This window comes from Bidens hawaiensis, unplaced genomic scaffold (assembly GCF_021521415.1).
Source record: "Bidens hawaiensis isolate Kalapana, Puna unplaced genomic scaffold, B.hawaiensis_p1.1 tig00005502_1, whole genome shotgun sequence".
In the NCBI taxonomy this organism is placed as follows: domain Eukaryota; kingdom Viridiplantae; phylum Streptophyta; class Magnoliopsida; order Asterales; family Asteraceae; genus Bidens; species Bidens hawaiensis.
The window spans coordinates 850002-872692 of NW_027491354.1; the positions used below are offsets into that span (position 1 = coordinate 850002).

Genomic DNA, 22691 nt, shown 5'->3' on the forward strand with positions numbered 1-22691 from the left:
ATTTCGATTGACAACGACGTAAATGATTCGGCTTCTTGGTTTACACCCAAGAGGTAATTGTTTTGTGATCATGCTCTTAAATAATTTATCGGGAAATCGTGGATCTGCGATTTGTTCGTGTTTTTTATATTAAAGTTTGGTTGGGTGATCACAGGTTGCTTGTGTTATATTGTTTGATTAACTTGGTAACGTATTTGGATCGCGGAGTGATCGCGAGTACAGGTGTGAATGGTGTTCCAGAAATTTGTAAATCTAATGGGGAATGCTCACATGGTACTGGAATTCAGTAAGTGCTTTATTGAACTTTTGGTTACCTTATCGTTTTTTTAGGGAGCGTATCTTTAATTTCCGGTTCGCTTTTGGTTTTGCGTATATCAAAAACCGAACCGTAAAAGCCAAACCAAACTCATAAAGAACGATACAACCGACTATTTTTATTGAATTTATGGATTATAAGTGTTATTCTTTAAAGTTAGGTAATTTATAAAAAACAAATGAATAGTGCATGCAGGTAAACAAATTTAGGCCCAAATGCCAGTTTCAAATTGAGACCGAAACTTCGGCCTAAATTTTTTAAGACATATTTTTCGACCCAAAATTTTCAAACCCAAATGGCAAAATAAAAAAAAACATAACCCGAACCAGACCCATTGCAAAAACCAAAAAGATCGAAACATAACGGTTTTTAAAAACCCGGAAAACTGAATTTTCGACTTTTGGTTAAGTTTCCCTAGAAATTTTCGACTTTTGGTTCAGTTACATGTAGAGAAATGGTTTGTTAACGACTTTTTTGGTACCTGTTTCATTTAAAATGAGTGATTGATTATGAACTAAAATATAAGTAATTTGATTCATATTGTGTGATGAGTACTTAAACATTTTACAGGGGTGAGTTCAAAATAACTAATTTCGAGGATGGTATTCTGTCTTCTGCATTTATGGTTGGACTTCTTTTAGCATCTCCGGTATTTGCATCAATGGCCAAAAGGTAAACTTTTCATGACCATCTACATTAATTTTATAAACTACTAGGTTATTTACTTATTTTATCCTGCTAATAAAGTATGTTTTGGTGGTTGTTTATTGAGCAGCTTCAACCCCTTTAGGCTTATTGCAGTTGGGCTAACAGTTTGGACATTCTCCGTAATGGGTTGTGGGGTTTCAATCGGTTTTTGGACTATTACCGTTTGCCGAATGTGAGCAAACATCATTTTTTGTGTCACGTCATCACCACGATACAAATTTCTGTTATTGTTGTTTTCAGGTTAGTTGGTGTCGGTGAAGCTTCGTTCATAAGTCTTGCAGCTCCGTTCATTGATGAAAACGCACCTGTAGCTCAGGTTAAATCTTGACCCTTCATTTTGTTGATCTAAAATGAACACTATCAAGTATCAACCAATATCCAAACTTTTATTTTATTACAGAGATCAGCATGGTTGGGAATATTTTACATGTGTATACCTACTGGAGTTGCACTTGGTTATGTTTACGGTGGATTGGTAAGTAGATACCGTATAAGTTGTAACATTTATAACACATGTTATTATAATCTTATATGTTTTTAGATTGGAGGTGATTTTGGTTGGCGTTATGCGTTTTTCGGTGAGGCGGTTTTGATGATTCCATTTGTTATTTTGGGTTTTGTAATGAGTCCATTGCAACTCAAAGGTAGTTATTAATTTTTTTTTTTGCATTATGCTGTTTATAAGTTGATATTTTAGTTTATAGCTTTTGTTTATTTATTCAGGTATTGCACAAGAAAAAGAGGCCACTTCAAGTGAAAAGCCAAAGAAAAAATCAAGGTTTGTTCTTAGATAAAAACAAGGAAAATTGGTTTTTATTGGTCTCAACTATCGTCTTTTGGTCGCTGCCGGTCCCAACTAACGAATTGGCTGCTGACGGTCCCAACTTTTAACGTATTTGTTCCTAACGGTCCGCGACTAACAGAATTCTAACGTCGTTAGTTTCAAGTCGCCGGAAAAACGTTTTTGGCCGGAAAACACACAATTTATCCCGAAAACTCAACAATTTTGTCCCAAACATCAATGTAACTTTGTATCGTACCATTAGAAACCTTTTTCTAGTAAAAGCCCCAATTTTTGAGGTCGCCGGAACCCTAGAATCATCGTCGGAATCAGTTGATGGTGCTTAAGTGATGGTGGTTGGTTGGTGGTGAGTCAATTGGTGGTGGTGGCGGTGTTCAGGTGGTGTTTTCTAGCAAAAAAATTGACTTTTCCGGTCAAAAACGTTTTTCCGGCGACCTGAAACTAACGGCGTTAGGATTCTGTTAGCCGCGAACCGTTAGGAACAAATACATTAAAAGTTGGGACCATCAGTAATCAATTCGTTAGTTGGGACCGGCAATGACCAAAAGCCAATATTTGGGACCAATAAAAACCAATTTTCCTAAAAATAATGAAAATTGACTTTTATTAATTTATATCTAAATTTATGAGGGTACTTAAGTTTTCTTGCAGGTCTAGACATGTTACTAGTTTTTTGGATGATGTAAGATCTCTTTTGAATGAGAGGACATATGTAGTAAATGTTTTAGGTAATTATATTTCATACACTATTTTGCAAAGAGATATCATGTGACAAATATGTGACATATTAATTGGTTATTTTTGGATGGTGTTTGTAGGTTATATTTCATATAATTTTGTCATAGGGGCTTATTCATATTGGGGACCAAAGGCTGGCTATAGCATATATCATATGGTATGTGTTGCAACTTGAAAGCGAGAAGTTTTCAAGAAAATATTAAGTTTTAATTAAAATAAGAAGGAAATTTCGTATCTTTCGTAGACTGATGCTGACCTGATGTTCGGAGGGATAACAATCGTGGGTGGAATCGTGGGGACATTGTCGGGTGGCTTTGTTCTTGACCGTATGGGTTCAACAATCCCTAATGCTTTTAAGGTACACAATTTTCATTCGATTTATTCACAGGCCTAACAATAAGTTTATGTTTTGTGTTGATTGAATATGTGTATATCCACAGCTTCTTTCTACAGCAACATTTTTTGGGGCAGTATTTTGCTTTATCGCCTTTTGTTTCAAGAACATGTACCTTTTTGTCGTTTTCTTTCTAATTGGGGAGATACTGGTTTTCGCCACTCAGGTAACTTTTTTCGATCTACATATTCTGACTGTAACCATGAAAAATAGTTACTGATTTACATACTTTTTGAGTGTAGGGTCCAGTGAATTTTGTGTCAATTCATTCTGTTAAACCAAGCTTGAAACCATTGGCTATGGCTATGTCTACTGTGTCTATTCATGTCTTTGGTGATGTGCCCTCATCACCACTTGTTGGTGTTATGCAGGTCTGCCTTCATTTCATATTTAAAATAAGGAATATAAACATTTATAAAATTACAAAAGATTGAAACACCTAATAGAACATGAGTGACTTTAGAGGAACTATGAAGTTGCCCCTTTTTTATACTTTCTAATAGGACAAAAGCCTTATTAATTTTTTGCAGTTGGATGATTATTTTTTGTGCTTGTTTTGGATCATTTTGATGATGAATTAATAGTTTACATGTTAAACAGGACAAGCTTAAAAACTGGAGAAAATCTACTTTGATCTTGAGTTCAATGCTGTTTTTGGCAGCTGGAATATGGTCTATAGGTATGGTGGTGCTTTTCATTAACTGAATCTGGAGGTAGCAATATTCTTTAAAAAATAATATTATTTAATACTTTTCGCGCAGGTGTCTTTCTTCCTAGTGTTGATAGATATGAAGAAGATAACAGGACACCTGCAAGTGAAGATGAGAGGGGCAAAAGAACCGCTCATTCTCCCGAACCATGAACATAGCAACTTCATCAACTCGCTTTTAATTTTGAGTGACCCGATTTATGTTACAAGTTCTCATAAACTTATAGAATTAAAAAAAATATCCAAGTTGCCTTTACGACACAAATGATGTAAAAAATACCGAGGCAGTCTTTTAAATTTGAATTTACACAAGTGAAAGCTCCCCGGCTGGGGTTGATCTTTTCACAAGCTTAGCCCATGATTCGTTTGTCTCGGTGATCACCTTCAGAGCATAATCCTGTTATTTGTTTCAGATTATTAGTTTCGTTTAAATAATAAAACAAAGAGTAAATTACAATTTTCGTACTCTAGGTTTACCCAAATTACACGTTCAATCCTATAACTAAGATGATTACAAATAATATTCTTTCCACTAACTGGTGTTAAATGTTATGTTATAACTTTCTTACAAAATGACTATTTTTCCCTTACACCTAAAGGACAAAATATGTAATTATTACAATTCTTAATCTAATTATTCTTATTTAGGTGAAAATTACACATTTTGTTCCTGAAGGGTAAAACAGTCATTTTGCTACAAAACTAACAGAATTTATAACACTAGTTAGTCGAAAGGACGTAGTGTGTTACAACTTTTCGTATGATGGACGTTCTTTGTAACTGCCTTAGTTATAGAACAGAATCTGTAATTTGTAACCTAAAGATCGAAAAATGTGATTTACTCTAAAACTAAATGTATGAAAAAAGTTTGAAAATTTATGGGACCCGAGCAGTGAATTGATTATCATACCTTATTAGCTGCTTTGTTTCCAAGACCAAAGTTGTTGGCGGGTTTACCATCGGGGATCTTGTAGTCCCTGAACCAGTCTCTTATTGCAGTAAGCGTACCCTACACAAAGTCAACTCATCTATGTTTTATCTCTAACAGGTGGAAGTCAACCTAAGTGTATTTTTAATGCATACAAGCTAGTGAAGATACTAAATCACTTTATTTGAAAAAAATACATTAGTTTGATATAGTTTTAAAAATAACATACCGGAAAATGCTTCTCGACATCATCGACGTCATTAACAAGTGAAGCCTTTGGATCATCCAACGAAATTGCAATAATTTTCCAGTCAAGTTCTCCCTCATCAATCATAGCTAAACAACCTAAGGGTTTGACTTTCATGAGTTGACCTATAGTCCCACGGCTTTCACCAATTTCAACAACATCAACTGCAGATATAGTTTAGCTTTTTTATTTAATGTAACAAAAATATAACGGGACACATATATTAAATAATGAGATTCACATTTACCTGGATCATTGTCTCCAAATGCTCCATCAACCTCAGGGTTTGCAAACGACGGGTCTTCCCATGTTTGTGGAAGCAACCCATAATTCCAGTTAATATTATAACTGGGAAATAAACGTTACAAAAGTCAATAAGCCACGGATGAATTATGAAATAGTCAATATGAAATATGAATGGCTTACGGGTAGTATCTAAGTTTCCCTTTTTTGGTATCCTGCTTAATGGGAGTGAATACTTCATCAGTAGCAACCTCCATTTTTGCACTCGATTCTTTAGGAATTTCAACAATAAAGTTAAACGCCCCATCACCCGTGTGCAACGGTATATCATGCCAAGGTGAAACCTTAAAACAACACAAATAACCACCATTAACATACCTTTTAACATTCAAATTCAAACACCATTATATGATAGAAAACAACATCTCCCTTTAATCAAGATTAAAGAATGCAAACTTCAAGAACTTAAACTCCAATTCTAAGTCACAAATTAACCCATTTGATCCACGTTAAATATCATGTTAAGAGTTTACTTGAAAACTAGATTGCAAACTGTAAGTGTAAGTAAAAAAATTCAAGTTTTTTTAACACTTAAACGAGTTATAGTAATAACCGAACCGAAAACAGAATCAATCTAAAATTGGTTATCGGTGTATCGTTGTACCCTTGGTAACCGAAATTAACCAAACCTAACCATTCACATTTTCATATAATTCTAGCTTTTTTACTTTTAAACCTCCATTTCATGTACTTCTAAACGAAAATTTTAGCCCAAGTTTGGTTGCGGTTATTAACCGAACCGAACCGAACCAAACCAAACCAAACCAAAAACTGACAAACAAACCAAATAAACTGAACCAATTAACCGGAAACTGCTTGGTTAATAAAATGAGGTAACTGATGACTTCGGTTAAGGTTTAGACTGAACATGACCCCTAACAAGTCAACCCGAACGTGACATTTTGTATAACAGCTTAGGCTGAGCATGACCCGTTGTTTTAAACGAATCGACCCAAAACCTGTTTTTTTATCATTTCGTGCAAGAATTGCCGCCCCTAAATTAGCATGCTACTACTTTCATTTCAGATTTATATATAAACCCTAAATCAACAACTAAAACATCCAACCAATTTCGAATTCAATCATAAATTCATAATCAAAGATCTAATCAACTACCGCTACATGAATCGAACAAAAAGGTTTACCTTTTTGCCAGAATTATCGAGGAAGAAAACTCTGTAATCAAGGGTTTCTGGTAGACCCTCCTCCTGGATCTTAACATCGGGTTTGTAAAGAGCCGAACACGCAAAACCCCTCTTTTTTGAGATTAATAATTTGGCCGCGTTGTTATTCAATCGGAGGTGGGGCTTCAAGAAGAATGGAGATGCGGCTGATTTGATGCGCCGATTATCACCATTACTCTAGCCGCCGCCATTGATGATGAACAGGTTTCCAATTCACCGTAATGTAATGCTTGCTGATTCACCACTCCATTTACTTTATTATATACAACGCCATGTGGTTGGTTTATTATTGTTATTTTTTTTCCTTTATATTTTATGAAAAGCGGCCAATGATTTATTTATTAGGTTTTAAAATATTGATTCTTTGTTTTTCTTTTAAACTTGTTCCATAACTACAAACCAGGGATCCAACTTGCACATACTCAAATTCCATAATATACTTTGATTCTCCCATTATATTATATGTTACTATTGGAGATTAACTTGCTAAAAAATATTAATTACAAATAGTTTTGATCTGATAGTGATTCACGACTCGCAGAAATCTAAGATGCCCGTTTTATTCAAAAACTTCCCAACATTATATAGGTGCACGGATTTCTCTTTTACCTTTTCAACTCATAACGTTACATTTGTAAATGGAGAAACCATACCACCGTACATGTAAATCATTAGTCGCTTAGTCATTTTATTTCACTATATGGTAAACAAAGTTTATATGATAAGGCTTTTTATAAAACACATATTCGACCTATTAGATTTAGTTTCGAGATTAAGGTGATGTTGGGATTTTGTATATATTTTTTTTATGTTTTGATGATGGAACCTATAAAAGTGTGCAACGGTTTTAAGCACTTTTGAAATGTGCTATTAAAAATTCATTTGTGAGATTTGTGAGAGCTTACGAAACCGAAAACAGCTATAAGGTGCTTAAAATTACAACGTTGTAGTTAGATAAGTTATCATAGTAGATGATGGAACTTGATGTTTCTCTCTTTTTGTTAACATTAAACATGTACCAAAGCAAGCCATGCTAGCCAACGAACCAAAATGCCAAGATTAAGTAGTGAATCTTGAAGCTCCTTTTTGAAAATCACTTGTCTCCAAGGAATACACACATGCAAATAAGAAGTTTTCTAAGTGAGAAGTATACGAGGTCAATCTAGGCTCATGATAGAGGCAAATCAATGACTAAGATGGAAGCTGTGACAATTTCGTAATTAACGGGAAAAAATAAAGCAAGCAAAGAAGGAAAAATCACAATTTGACTTTTTATTTGTTCTATCATATTTTTTTGACACCAATATCTTTAATAAACATGTGATGCTTAATTATAAAATGCACCTCATACATTCCGCTATAATTATTCACTTCGGAGCCCCTATATATATAGCAAAACTTATAAATTTTTTTGTGTGGAAAGACATTTTAGCCTTCTCATGGAAAACAACTTATTGAGTTTATGATGTCCATACATACTCTAATTAAAAGATGGTCCCCCGAAAGTAACAACATTTTATGACTTTGTTATTTGAATTCGGTTCTGGCCACCACAAGTAACAAACCAAATAAATTGAATATCTTAAATTTGATTCACAATCAATTGGGCCAGTAAATAATAAATAGAACCCAACCGTACCGAAAAGACAAATGATGGTGCATATATTTTTGAAGAGGTAGGTCCCAGCAGAGCCCAGTTGGACCCGCAGGACTCACCTTGAAGAGAGACGTCTGCGCAGAAACCAACTGGATCCGCAGGACCCACCATGCTCAGAGACGTGACGTCCTTACGCGCAGTACGCAAGCTGTTCCCGCAGGAAATGCCTCCCAATGGTGTACTCCGCCTGTTCCCGCAGCTGCGGATACAAGCCATCAGGGAAGGCCACCCGCGCAGCAAGGCTACACGCACAAGGCACTTAGCTCTCAATAATTCAGTAGTCACCTGAAGGAATGAGCAAAGCCGGGAACAATCCCGCACAAAGGCGGGAGGGGGAATACTCCCGCCCAAATGAGCCAGTCCGTACGATACTGGAAGATCTTTTGTACTGTACCTGACGAGGTATGGGCAAAAGATCTGACCAGAGATACGACAACCCGTTGACAACAGTATGGCGAGCAGCATGCTCTTGTACTGTATGTCACTATTAGCCGCTACCTACTCACCAACTCCTGTCATACCACGTGCATAGCCTGCAGTTGGTGGAAAAGGAATAGTACACAGCAGGCCTGGTCACTGTCAGCCGCTGCCTACCCACCAACTACCAGCATGACATGTGCGTAGGCCACAGTTGGTAGAACAGGAATACTATTCAACCGGCTATACCCTCTTGGAAACCTACCTTCGGCTATAAATACCCCAAATGGTATGATCATCTCATCTTATCTTGTATCTTACATCTTATACCTGATATCTGCTCTAGCAATCTCTTAATATACACTTATATTCAAGAGCAATCTAGTCTGATTCTCACGCCGGAGGGTGGTCACAAGGAGGGACCCCCCCCTTCTCAGTGACGAGCTCACGGTGTCTGTTTTGCAGGTTATCAGAAGAACCATCTTTGCCGGGTCTAACCCCTCGTGGGAAACATCTATTTAACCCCCAGATTATCCGTAATCTGCCCCGGGGTCGATTAGTGTTTCTTCAATTTTGAAAACGTTAGTGATCATCCACGTATCCAACTTCACACCCCTGGTCTTCACCACTCTCTTGCAGTCCGTAAGTTCTTGTTCAGGTAATGGCATCAATTTCCCGATGATGATTCTGGTAATTCCTCTTGTAGCAGTCATGGTCCAAAACGCCCAACACCTTCCGACTAGTTGTAAACATAATTTATAACTAATGTTTTAACAACCAGATCGGTACAATCTACCAGTATGACAGAACTCAGGAGCCATATAATGTGACAATTAATTTGCGTAACAAAATATTGTATAGTTTGTTAGATAATTAGTTTATCCAAAAATAATGAAAATAGTAGTTTAAATTTTTTAATCTTTAAAAATAGACAAAATGGCAAAAAACGTCATTTATGTTTGAACGTTTTTTCAGTGGACGTCCTTTATGTTTGAACGTTTTTTCAGTGGACGTCCTTTAGCCAAACAAATAGTAGAAATCATACTTCGTGTTTCAAATCCGTATCACGTTACGTCATTTGACACTAACCCAGTTAACTTTTTACGTTAAATATAGTCATGTGCAAGGCACATGAGGGTAGTGTTGTAAATTCACATATTTGTTTATTAATTAAAAGAAATTATATATATATATATATAGGGTGGAGATAAAATAAGAAGTGAAGTGTGTCTAAGAAGTGTAAGAAGTAATCTGGTGCGTTAAATATGTTATCTGACGGTGGATATGGAAAGTGTGTTTATTGTGCGGTGTGTTTTATTTTAGCTGCGGTGTGTTTAATCATATATAATGGTGAAAACCCACTTCCTACACTTCTTAGGAAAAATCTACTTATTTTAACCTTGCTCTCTCTCTCTCTCTCTATATATATATATATATATATCTATATATATATATAACCCCCCCTCTCTCTTCTTCTTCTTCTTCATCATCAATCTCAATCCATCTCCTCAACCACCACCTGCCCTCGCCACCACCACCCGCCTTGTAACGCCTCGACTAAAGCGGAATACGCCCGAGTGTGACGTAAATATTGCTCAAAACACATGTGACTCTATTAAGTTACAATATTATCATTAATTAATTTAAACATCAAGTACACAAGTTTGTAACAAGAAATACAAAGAAAATACAAAGAAATACACATTTAAGAAATTCGTCCATTTAAGTTAAATATCCTAAGTACTAATGTGTTTGTCACGGCATCATCCTCTAAATAAGGTACCTGTAGCATACATATATATATATATACACATAGGGGATGGTTCAAGAGAGAAATGATATTATTGCAAGAAATGTAAGAAATGAATATGAACCACTAGTTTTGTTTTAAGTTTTAAATGCTTAAAGCTAAATAAAGAAATTATTAATTATTCTTTTTCTTCAATTAATATAACTAATAAACTATAATACTTATTTATTTAATTAATATAACTAAATAAATTATTATAATTAGAAAATATTAAGAACCCATTTATTTTTATAACTTAATTTTTGTTTCTTGAATTTTTATCCTACACACGTATAATTTATTCATACATTAAAATTTCTTTCTATCCAAAACTAATTTCTTCCAACTCAATATATTAATATCCATCAACACATACTTACATTATGATTAATAATACCAAAAAATAATTTTACATGTGTTTGCATTAGATATCAACAAAAAACATACAACCTACACAAAAACGTATAATCTACATTTGCTCTAAGAATAAGACAGCATATAACATACACACGAAAAACATTTAACCTACACACAAAATTTATCATCAATAAAATACACACGCACACGAAAACATATAACCTACATACAAAAAACACCTACACACGAAAATTTTAACTTTGTGTAGATTATCTACACTTGTTCAAAACATGTGTAGGTTATATAACTTTGTGTAGGTTGTATATTTATTTAACTTTGTGTAGATTATACGTTTTTATTGCGCAAAACTAGTGTAGGTTATATAACTTTGTGTAGGTTGTATATTTATCGAACTTAAATACGTTGATATATGCTAATATATTTAGTGGAAATTATTTTTTTAATATAAAGAAATAGTATTATATGAATAAATTGTATTTATGTTGAATAAAATGAAGAATGTGTAAATAAAAAATAAAACTAAATTAGTGTTTTTATCTTTTTAATTATTATAGTTAAATTAGTTAGATATATTAATTAGAGATATTTATTATGGTTATATTAGTTGTATTAATTGGAGAAAGAGAGTGCATTTATTGTTGCATTAACATCTTTGTTATTTAATTTTAAATATTTAAAACCTAAAATAAAACTAGTGGCTCATATTCATTTCTCTCATTTCTTGCAATAATTTGATTTTCTTTCTTGAACTTAAACCTATACACACATATATATAAAATAATGTCAACTAAATGAATAGTTGGTGAGTTCACACAAGTTTTGATATAAGTACATAAAAATCTACAATTCCATGAACAAGTGTAAATGAGCAAGTAAAGTCCTTTCCAGTTGGGATTGTGCACCAACGTACTCGGATAATAGCGCAAGTAAATGTCTTTTCCGTTGGTAACAACCAATGTAACATCCTGAAATTTCTAGAATGTTATTAATATAATATTTGCGTCGGGTGAATTAATTGAGTTAGTGGAATAAAAATAATAATATAATAATAATGATAAAGAGGTAGCGGGCTTGGTTTAGTGGAAGTAAAGATGGGCCTTAGGTCCTATAAATACCCTTTAAACCCTAATCATTTCCATTTTTATCCATCTCTACACCATAGCCTACACCATTAAAAACACACACAAACACCATCCTATAACCCGAGCCAAGATCCGAAGGTGAAATCCGAGCTTGTTGGTGCTGGAACGTCGTGATGAACCAAACCAACATCAATACAAGGTCGTGTTCGTAGATCGACTCGTTTATGGTACGTTTATAATTAGAAATCGTTCGTTTAGGCTCGGATTTGTTTGGAAAATCTTAGATCTGTATGAGAATGATAAAAGCGAATCCAACACAATAAATCTTACTGAAATTGATTAATATTTGATGGGTTAATCGATTGATAAACGAGCCGTGTATGTATATGCATAAATCGCACCATCTAAAATGTGATATTAAGTATTTGGGTAATTGGGGTTTGTACGCGCCGGGTAGACGAATCCATTGATACCTAAATCATGTTGTTTCATCGCGAATTCGAGGAGTAATTGCAGATCTGAGGGTCTTTGACCGTGTATGTTCGTATAGATTTTGACTTTGACTCTTGAGTCAAAGTCTGGATAAGAATTGCAGATGATTCGTTATATTAAGATAACGAATCAGATAGTTCATTACTCGCTTATTCGTTATGTCAAGATGACGAATTAGCTCACCCAATTCGTTATGTCAAGATAACGAATCAAGTCAAGATAACGAATTAGGCTAACGAACTAGGATAACGAACCGGATCATGTAAGATAACGAATCAGGTGATTTGTTACTCACCAATTCGCTAAGTTAAGGTAACGAATCAGGACATGTTCTGATAACGAATTAGGCTATGAATCAGGCTATGTTCAGATAACGAATTAGGCTTAATTTGTTATAGCAGACAAGTGGACGAATTATATATTAAATTAAAATCCTAATGGAAAATGTGTTAAGACAGTTAATGGAAATAAAATTTTTCCAAGCTAACTTGGTAGCTCAACCCCAGCCAGGGGCTCTGCCCCTTGGACCCCTTTAGCATACATTACCTCGGAAACCACAGGTTCCGGGCTAAGTGTGTGACAACCGGTAATTTCCCAAACCCATAAGCTAAGTAATCAACCTAATAATTAGGTGATTGTAAATATTAAGCGCGTGCATTTGTTATGTGCGCCCTGCGCGAGCGCGCCATGTTAGTCAGCGCGTGCAGTTGTTATGTGCAACCTGCGCGAGCGCACCATGTTAAGAACCAGCGTGAGCATATGTTATATGCGCCATGCGTGAATGATTTGGCTTTATGTTTTCATGTAACTTAAACATTATGTTGTCTATGGGTTGACCATCCCGCATGATGCTAAGACGGGTGCATCCTACATCGTTTATGCGCGTGCGGAAGGGAACTAACCTACCCGCATGGCGGGAACGTTGAGAGCTAGTTTGTCTGAAGCTCCAAGATGGAATTGAGTTCAACATGACTGATCACTATGTTGAAATACCAAGACCACCTGGAGAATCTACAAATGAAACTCAAATGTCCTTAACTGCGAGAAGGTTACGCACCTACCCGCAGCAAAGACATGTCCTATACGCAGAAAGCTATGCGCACCAAGTTATACGCGCAGAACACTTGGTCTATTCTCCAGTTAAGGAGATTACTCCCGCCCGAAAGGAAACAGTAGCGTGTTTCAGAGATTTTCCACTTTTTACTGTACACTGACAAAAGTACCTGAAAAAGCACACTGTAACATGAAAAGTCAACTGTCAGCCACCCTATTCCCACCAACCCCAGACCTGCATGTTCTGTCCAAATCAAATCAAAATCTTTTATCCACCACTCCACTCTTAAGTAAATAATAATAACTTCCATACTTTATCATCATTACATTTAGATATGAAAAGATTTCAATCCCCTAAAGCAAGGGATTGTGTTCCCTTGAGTTTGCCTATAAATTTGTAGCCTAAATTATCACCCAAAACACACTTCAAAGAACTACAAACTTGCACTAATCCTTTCCCAAGCATCCGTTGTTTCCAGCTCCGATCCTGTTACTAGGTAAGCCGAGAATATAACCTTGAGACCTACTATCCAACCCTTATATTCTCCTATTTCTTGATCTTAATATATATACTTGTTATTTAATCGTATTCTAGACCTTCGATTCCGAGGCCAACACCAAGAAAACCCGAATCTCGATTAATCCCTTAACAAGAACCACAGGTGAGTCTCACAGCCCCTATTTTCACTGTTTTCACTGTTTTTAAACTGCTTTCGGGGCGAGGGACACGTACTTAAATAATGTTTTATCATGGTATACTTACAAGCTATGCAAGCGATTATGTGTTTAAGTTATGTTTCATGATGAGCAATGCAAACGGTTATCTAAGGTTTTCAATGTATGTGCGCTAGAACTCTAGTAAGTGATCACTTTACCATTGGAACTCTAAGGGTAGGGACTGCTGGTTTGATCCGCCCACTCGTAGGGGTCGCACCTCTTTGCATGGACGAGTGCCTGGCATGGGGCAGTACTATGGGGTTGAGCCCGCTCGTAGGGGTCGCGCCTCTTTGCATGGACGAGCGCCTTGTTTTCCGGCACAACGTCTGCGCGTAACCCGCGGGACGGTATCCTTAGCTCGTAGGGGCAATGCCTCTTTGCATGGACGAGCACAGTTTCTCCAGAAACGTCTGCGCGTAACTCGCGGGACGGTTTTACGTTATTTTAGCTCGTAGTGGCTGCGCCACTTACATAGACGAGCACCGTATCCAGAATTTGTTCACGCGTAACCCGCGGAACGATTTTTATCAGAATATTGTCAGAATTATGTGTTAATACGATTTTACCAAGCAGATGTTAATGATGTTGCCAGAAATGTTTCAGAATGATTTTATCAAGTTACTAAAACTTGTGAACTCACTCAGTTTATACTGATTCAAATGTTTTTACGTGTCTTTCAGGAGATAACTAGGTAGCGCATGGAGTCACACTTAGAGCACCACACACTGAACATCTAAAACAAGCTTTTTGGAAGATTTTGGTTTTATCCCCTCGATGCGCACGGTTACCCGCCGCGCAAGGGGATATGGCGAGGAAATCTTCAGTTTTATACTTGGATGTTTTTTTTTTTTTTGTAATCTTTGAACAATGTAATGTGTTTGTACTAAACTTCTCATGCGCAATAAAAATCTTTGAATGTTTTGCAATGGCCCGTGCTTAATTATCAATCCCCACTCGTGCGCGCCCGGCTGTTTCCGCCGCTCAGGGCCGGGTGTGACAGATTGGTATCAGAGCACTGGTTATAGCGAACTAGGAAAAGAAGTTTTTAACCTAGACTATAACCTTTGGGGAATCGCATGAAATATTTTTCAAAGAATATTTTCAAAAGAATATTTTCAAAAGAAAAATCACACACGCACTTAGGAACACGGGTCACAGTGTCTAGAGATAAGAACATTATGTGCTCTGAGTACATGCGCTAAGTTTGTTATATTTTCTTTTTATGAAAAGAATGCCTCCAACCAGAGCCAAGGGAATTACCATGACACCCGAGGAGCTCGCAGAAATAATCGCGCAGGCGATTGCAACGCATGAGGCCAGCAAGGCCGAATCTAGTCAGGGTCGCCAAGAGAACGAGACCCCAGAACCCGAATCAGGAGCCTTGAACAAAGGATGCTCCTATAAAACATTCATGGCCTGTAGGCCTTGGCCGTTCAAAGGCACCGAAGGAGCCATTGGGCTCTACAATTGGATTGACAAGATGGAGACCGTTCTCTCCATCAGCGGATGTAGTGAAAACCAGAAGGTCCTTTACGCGACCTGCATGTTCCAAGAAGCAGCTTCGTCTTGGTGGAAGCTCCAAGTAAAGACTTTGGGGCGAGAAGTTGCTCTTCACAAGACCTGGGAAGAATTGAAAGAAATGATGAGAAAGTTCTGCTCTCGCGCAGAAATTCAGAGCTTGCAACAAGAATTCTGGAACCACACCATGGTAGGAACGGATATCGATGCCTACACCAATCGTTTCAACGAGCTTTGCCAGCTGGTGCCAGACATGGCAAACACAGAAGAAAAGAAAATCGAGAGGTACATCTTTAGGTTACCTCCTGTCGTTAGAGTCCCGCTCAACGCCGCCGCACCTCCGACCTTTGACGAGGCGGTTGCGCGAGCCATCACCCTTACAAGGGATACGGTTCGTGCGGGTATGTTGACCGCTCGCTTGAACGAGCAGCGAACCTCTGACTCCAAGAGGAAATGGAACTCCCACCGAGGGTCAGACTTCAAGCAGCCACCGCCCAAGAAGCAGGAAAGCACAAGGGTTTACGCGATTCAAGCCGCGGAACCATCAAGGAAAGGATACAGCGGGCCTCGCCCATGGTGCAGCAAATGCAAGTATCACCACGAGGGTGAATGCGCAAAAATCGAATGCGCCAAATGTGGCAGACCAGGACACAAGGCGATGAATTGTCGCATCAGAGAAGCTGGATCGAGCGACAGCTGCTACGCATGCGGGAAGCCTGGACACTTCAGTCGGGATTGCCCACAGAAAGGAAACCAAGCTCGCGGGAGAGCTTTTGTGATCGGCGCGGGTGAAGCAAAGGAAGAGCCGAATGTGGTAACCGGTACGTTTTTGCTTAACGGTCATTATGCATCTGTCTTATTTGATACTGGCGCTGACCTAAGTTTTATATCCCATGAGTTTAAAAACTCCCTGGGCTTAGCGACCAGTAGGCTAGACAAACCTTATACTATAGAACTAGCCAATGGTAGGCAGTTATGCGCGAATGAAAGGACTGAGCAATGTGTATTAGTCATGGGAGGTCATGAGTTCAATATAAACTTGTTGCCAATAGATTTGGGAAGTTTCGATATTGTGGTAGGTATGGATTGGTTGGTCGAGAATCTCGCGGAGATTGTTTGTCATGAGAAGCAGGTTCGGATTCCACTGTTGAACGGAGAAACTTTGATGATTCAAGGGGAAAGAAAGGGAGTTGCGACGAAACTGATTTCGTGCCTAAAGGCGCGCAAGTGCCTAAGGAAAGGGTACTACGCCTTCCTGGCGCATGTAATAGAGAAGGGAGATGAGCGAAGAATTGAAGACTTACCTGTAGTGCGCGAATTTCCAGAAGTTTTTCCTAAAGATCTGCCCGGATTGCCGCCACCGCGACAAATCGAGTTTCGAATTGATTTGGTCCCAGGAGCTGCGCCAGTAGCCCGAGCGCCTTATCGATTAGCTCCATCTGAGATGCAAGAGCTATCCAATCAGTTACAGGAACTTTTGGATAAGGGTTTCATACGCCCAAGCTTTTCACCTTGGGGAGCTCCAGTACTGTTTGTTAAGAAGAAGGATGGTTCGTTCCGGATGTGTATTGACTACAGGGAGCTGAATAAGCTGACAGTCAAAAATCGGTACCCCTTACCGAGGATTGACGACTTATTTGACCAGTTGCAGGGATCCAGTTATTATTCGAAGATAGATCTACGGTCAGGATACCACCAACTTAGGGTCCATGAGGAAGACGCGCCAAAGACAGCCTTCCGAACCAGATATGGCCATTATGAGTTCTTAGTGATGCCTTTCGGGCTAACTAATGCGCCGGCTATATTCATGGATCTGATGAACCGTGTGTGCAAACCATACTTGGACAAGTTTGTGATTGTGTTTATAGATGATATTCTAATTTACTCTCGAACCAAGGCCGAGCATGAGCAACACTTGAGGTTGATTTTGGAATTGTTAAGGAAAGAAAGGTTGTATGCAAAGTTTTCTAAATGTGAGTTTTGGCTTAGAGAGGTTCACTTTCTCGGTCACGTTGTAAACGAGAAAGGAATACACGTCGATCCTTCTAAGGTTAAAGCCATCGAAAACTGGGAAGCGCCAAAAACCCCAACTGAGGTGAGGCAATTCCTTGGACTAGCTGGCTACTATCGACGCTTCATTGAGAACTTCTCCAAGTTAGCTCTACCTCTGACCGCGCTAACTCAGAAAGACAAGGCGTTTATTTGGGGCGAGAATCAGGAAGCGGCATTTCAAATGTTGAAACAGAAGTTATGTAGTGCGCCAATTTTATCTTTACCAGAGGGGACGGATGACATCGTCGTTTACTGCGACGCTTCACACCAGGGACTCGGATGTGTCCTTATGCAGCGAGACAAAGTTATAGCGTATGCCTCGCGCCAACTCAAGACCAATGAAAAGAACTACACAACGCATGATTTAGAACTTGGAGCGGTTGTCTTCGCGCTAAAGATTTGGCGCCATTACCTCTACGGTACGAAATGTGTAATCTTTACGGATCATAAGAGCCTCCAACATATATTCAATCAGAAGGATTTAAACATGAGGCAACGAAGATGGGTTGAATTGTTGAATGATTATGATTGCGAGATCAAGTATCATCCGGGGAAAGCGAATGTGGTAGCAGACGCGCTAAGCAGAAAGGAGCGAATAAAAACACTACGGGTCAAGGCCCTAAAGCTAACAATTCACGCAGAGCTCTCTACGCGCATCCGAGACGCTCAGCAAGAAGCCTTGAAACCAGAGTTTGTTAAAACTGAATCCCTTGGGGGTATGATTAAGAATTTGGAACTTAAAGGGAACACTCGATATTTTGCCAACCGCATATGGGTCCCTCTCAAGGGAGGACTGCGCGAGCAGGTATTAAACGAAGCTCACAAGACGCGGTATTCCGTACATCCTGGCGCAGACAAGATGTACCAAGATGTTAAAATGTTGTATTGGTGGCCCAATCTTAAAGGCGCCATCGCGACACATGTCAGTAAGTGCCTGACGTGTTCAAAGGTAAAGGCTGAATACCAGAAGCCGTCGGGGCTACTTCAACAGCCAGAAATTCCCATGTGGAAGTGGGAACAAATCTCCATGGATTTCATCACCAAACTACCAAGGACACCTGGGGGTTACGACACTATATGGGTTATTGTAGATCGGCTAACTAAGTCAGCGCACTTCCTGCCGATTAAAGAAACTGATAAAATGGAAAAGTTAGCCCGACTATATATTCGAGAAGTAGTTTCAAAACATGGAGTCCCAGTGTCCATCATTTCTGATAGAGATAGTCGGTTCACCTCAAGGTTTTGGAGATCATTACAAGAGGGGTTAGGTACTCGACTGGACATGAGTACGGCTTATCACCCCCAAACGGATGGACAAAGCGAACGAACGATCCAGACATTGGAAGATATGCTGCGCGCGTGCGCGATCGATTTTGGAGGTAGTTGGGATACCCACCTTCCGTTGGTTGAATTTTCTTACAATAACAGTTATCACACAAGCCTCAAGGCAGCGCCGTTTGAAGCGTTATATGGGCGCAAGTGTAGATCCCCACTGTGTTGGGCTGAAGTGGGCGACAAGCAAATGACTGGTCCAGAAGTGATCCAAGAAACAACAGACAAGATTTTTCAGATAAGGGATCGCCTTAAGGCAGCACGCGACAGACAGAAAAGTTATGCTGATATGAGAAGGAAACTGTTGGAGTTTCAAGTAGGGGATAAAGTACTTGTGAAAGTCTCTCCATGGAAGGGAGTCCCCCGTTTCGGTAAGCGAGGAAAGCTAAATCCGCGCTACATTGGACCATTTGAGATCCTGGAGAGGATCGGTCCAGTTGCTTATAAACTCCGTCTACCCGCCGAACTTAGTGGAGTTCATGATACGTTTCATGTATCCAACCTCAAGAAGTGTTTATCTGACGAAACGTTGATTTTACCGTTGGAAGAAATTCATATTGACAAACAGCTGCACTTCGTAGAAGAACCCATAGCAGTAACCGATTGGAAAGAACAAAAGTTACGCAGAAGCAAAATCAAGTTAGTAAAGGTTCAATGGAACTCGAGGCGTGGGCCTGAATTCACTTGGGAAAGAGAAGACCAGATGCGCACAAAATACCCACACCTCTTTCAGAACATGGCTTCTGCCAGCAACGTCTCCAAAATTTCGGGACGAAATTCGTTTAACGAGGGGAGAATGTGACAACCGGTAATTTCCCAAACCCATAAGCTAAGTAATCAACCTAATAATTAGGTGATTGTAAATATTAAGCGCGTGCATTTGTTATGTGCGCCCTGCGCGAGCGCGCCATGTTAGTCAGCGCGTGCAGTTGTTATGTGCAACCTGCGCGAGCGCACCATGTTAAGAACCAGCGTGAGCATATGTTATATGCGCCATGCGTGAATGATTTGCTTTATGTTTTCATGTAACTTAAACATTATGTTGTCTATGGGTTGACCATCCCGCATGATGCTAAGGCGGGTGCATCCTACATCGTTTATGCGCGTGCGGAAGGGAACTAACCTACCCGCATGGCGGGAACGTTGAGAGCTAGTTTGTCTGAAGCTCCAAGATGGAATTGACTTCAACATGACTGATCACTATGTTGAAATACCAAGACCACCTGGAGAATCTACAAATGAAACTCAAATGTCCTTAACTGCGAGAAGGTTACGCACCTACCCGCAGCAAAGACATGTCCTATACGCAGAAAGCTATGCGCACCAAGTTATACGCGCAGAACACTTGGTCTATTCTCCAGTTAAGGAGATTACTCCCGCCCGAAAGGAAACAGTAGCGTGTTTCAGAGATTTTCCACTTTTTACTGTACACTGACAAAAGTACCTGAAAAAGCACACTGTAACATGAAAAGTCAACTGTCAGCCACCCTATTCCCACCAACCCCAGACCTGCATGTTCTGTCCAAATCAAATCAAAATCTTTTATCCACCACTCCACTCTTAAGTAAATAATAATAACTTCCATACTTTATCATCATTACATTTAGATATGAAAAGATTTCAATCCCCTAAAGCAAGGGATTGTGTTCCCTTGAGTTTGCCTATAAATTTGTAGCCTAAATTATCACCCAAAACACACTTCAAAGAACTACAAACTTGCACTAATCCTTTCCCAAGCATCCGTTGTTTCCAGCTCCGATCCTGTTACTAGGTAAGCCGAGAATATAACCTTGAGACCTACTATCCAACCCTTATATTCTCCTATTTCTTGATCTTAATATATATACTTGTTATTTAATCGTATTCTAGACCTTCGATTCCGAGGCCAACACCAAGAAAACCCGAATCTCGATTAATCCCTTAACAAGAACCACAGGTGAGTCTCACAGCCCCTATTTTCACTGTTTTCACTGTTTTTAAACTGCTTTCGGGGCGAGGGACACGTACTTAAATAATGTTTTATCATGGTATACTTACAAGCTATGCAAGCGATTATGTGTTTAAGTTATGTTTCATGATGAGCAATGCAATCGGTTATCTAAGGTTTTCAATGTATGTGCGCTAGAACTCGAGTAAGTGATCACTTTACCATTGGAACTCTAAGGGTAGGGACTGCTGGTTTGATCCGCCCACTCGTAGGGGTCGCACCTCTTTGCATGGACGAGTGCCTGGCATGGGGCAGTACTATGGGGTTGAGCCCGCTCGTAGGGGTCGCGCCTCTTTGCATGGACGAGCGCCTTGTTTTCCGGCACAACGTCTGCGCGTAACCCGCGGGACGGTATCCTTAGCTCGTAGGGGCAATGCCTCTTTGCATGGACGAGCACAGTTTCTCCAGAAACGTCTGCGCGTAACTCGCGGGACGGTTTTACGTTATTTTAGCTCGTAGTGGCTGCGCCACTTACATAGACGAGCACCGTATCCAGAATTTGTTCACGCGTAACCCGCGGAACGATTTTTATCAGAATATTGTCAGAATTATGTGTTAATACGATTTTACCAAGCAGATGTTAATGATGTTGCCAGAAATGTTTCAGAATGATTTTATCAAGTTACTAAAACTTGTGAACTCACTCAGTTTATACTGATTCAAATGTTTTTACGTGTCTTTCAGGAGATAACTAGGTAGCGCATGGAGTCACACTTAGAGCACCACACACTGAACATCTAAAACAAGCTTTTTGGAAGATTTTGGTTTTATCCCCTCGATGCGCACGGTTACCCGCCGCGCAAGGGGATATGGCGAGGAAATCTTCAGTTTTATACTTGGATGTTTTTTTTTTTTTGTAATCTTTGAACAATGTAATGTGTTTGTACTAAACTTCTCATGCGCAATAAAAATCTTTGAATGTTTTGCAATGGCCCGTGCTTAATTATCAATCCCCACTCGTGCGCGCCCGGCTGTTTCCGCCGCTCAGGGCCGGGTGTGACAAAGTGTGGTGGAGAAAAGGAAGTTATTGCGAGTATGCTCCAAGATGGGCGCGTCCTTTGAGTCAATCGGATGACGTACCATCAGACCCTCCTCGTGGTCCAAAAGTGTACTGAAGACAGAACCCTCACCTATATGAGAAAGAATAAAAGTTAAGAGTGAGGGATATATCGAGAATGAAGCTAATAGCATACTTACGTTTGTCCTGGTTCTCATAATAGGGCTCCAACTCAGGGAACGGCCATAAAGGACTCATCTTAGCACTTACCATCGCCCCCTCGTGTATGGGATGCATGGGTGTCGGTGTCTTGGTCAAAGTAACGAACCAAGGATGATCCTCGTATTCGATAGCTGGGACTTCAGGTGGCGCATCTTCCGGTTTACGACGAGCCATCGTAAACGGAATAACGTCCTCCCGGATCCAAAATAACTTTGATTTCCATTCGTATATGCTGCGGATCCATTCAAAGCCGATAGTTCCCTTCCCGGTGGTGGCAAAACCATACCAACCATCGCGGAAAGTCATCTTGTAGAATATGGCGAACATGCCAACAGATGGTTCGAAGTTATGGACTTGACAACAGAATTCGAAATGTCGAATTCTCAACATCCTAAAGGGATGAATTTGGGATAAATGAATCCCATATGTCGTCAAGACGGATCGGACAAACCTTGTCACAGGTAGCCGGAAGTTCCCCGTCGTAATATGGTCCAAATATACGGCCATTTTCTTCGCTGGCGGAGCAGTGGCAACTGCACCATCGGCCGGGCGTTCAGCCTCCCACGCCGGCGCTAGACCATACACATTCTTTATGTCATCAAAGTCTTTCTCTTTAAGGTTACATCCAACCTCATGAATAGAAGGAGGATTCTTCTTGTCGCCTGCCAT

General features: G+C 39.3%; 2 protein-coding genes across 2 annotated transcripts; one reads left to right on the top strand and one right to left on the bottom strand.

Moving 5' to 3' along the window:
• On the top strand, positions 1 to 3820 carry LOC143630012 (putative sphingolipid transporter spinster homolog 2). The gene is made up of 15 exons (XM_077099131.1): positions 1 to 53; positions 155 to 286; positions 887 to 988; positions 1092 to 1196; positions 1265 to 1340; positions 1425 to 1499; positions 1566 to 1668; positions 1748 to 1802; positions 2478 to 2554; positions 2645 to 2721; positions 2809 to 2922; positions 3005 to 3124; positions 3201 to 3329; positions 3559 to 3637; positions 3720 to 3820. Exons 3-15 carry the CDS (start codon positions 939 to 941, stop codon positions 3818 to 3820), a joined length of 1161 nt encoding a protein of 386 aa, XP_076955246.1. The 5' UTR covers positions 1 to 53; positions 155 to 286; positions 887 to 938.
• Positions 3725 to 22691, bottom strand: LOC143630005 (uncharacterized). Its single transcript, XM_077099126.1, has 8 exons — positions 22001 to 22691; positions 21884 to 21933; positions 6291 to 6506; positions 5269 to 5429; positions 5090 to 5190; positions 4825 to 5006; positions 4578 to 4676; positions 3725 to 4064 (listed from the first exon to the last, which is right to left on the bottom strand). Exons 1-8 carry the CDS (start codon positions 22689 to 22691, stop codon positions 3972 to 3974), a joined length of 1593 nt encoding a protein of 530 aa, XP_076955241.1. The 3' UTR covers positions 3725 to 3971.

Coding starts and splice junctions, on each gene's coding strand:
- LOC143630012 (XM_077099131.1), top strand. CDS start 939: ATGGTTGGACTTCTTTTAGCATCTCCGGTATTTGCATCAATGGCCAAA. Junction 989..1,091: donor TTTGCATCAATGGCCAAAAG/GTAAACTTTTCA, acceptor TTTATTGAGCAG/CTTCAACCCCTTTAGGCTTA. Junction 3,125..3,200: donor TACTGGTTTTCGCCACTCAG/GTAACTTTTTTC, acceptor TTTTGAGTGTAG/GGTCCAGTGAATTTTGTGTC.
- LOC143630005 (XM_077099126.1), bottom strand. CDS start 22,691: ATGGCAGGCGACAAGAAGAATCCTCCTTCTATTCATGAGGTTGGATGT. Junction 5,430..6,290: donor TCGATAATTCTGGCAAAAAG/GTAAACCTTTTT, acceptor TGTTGTTTTAAG/GTTTCACCTTGGCATGATAT. Junction 4,065..4,577: donor GAAACAAAGCAGCTAATAAG/GTATGATAATCA, acceptor AACAAATAACAG/GATTATGCTCTGAAGGTGAT.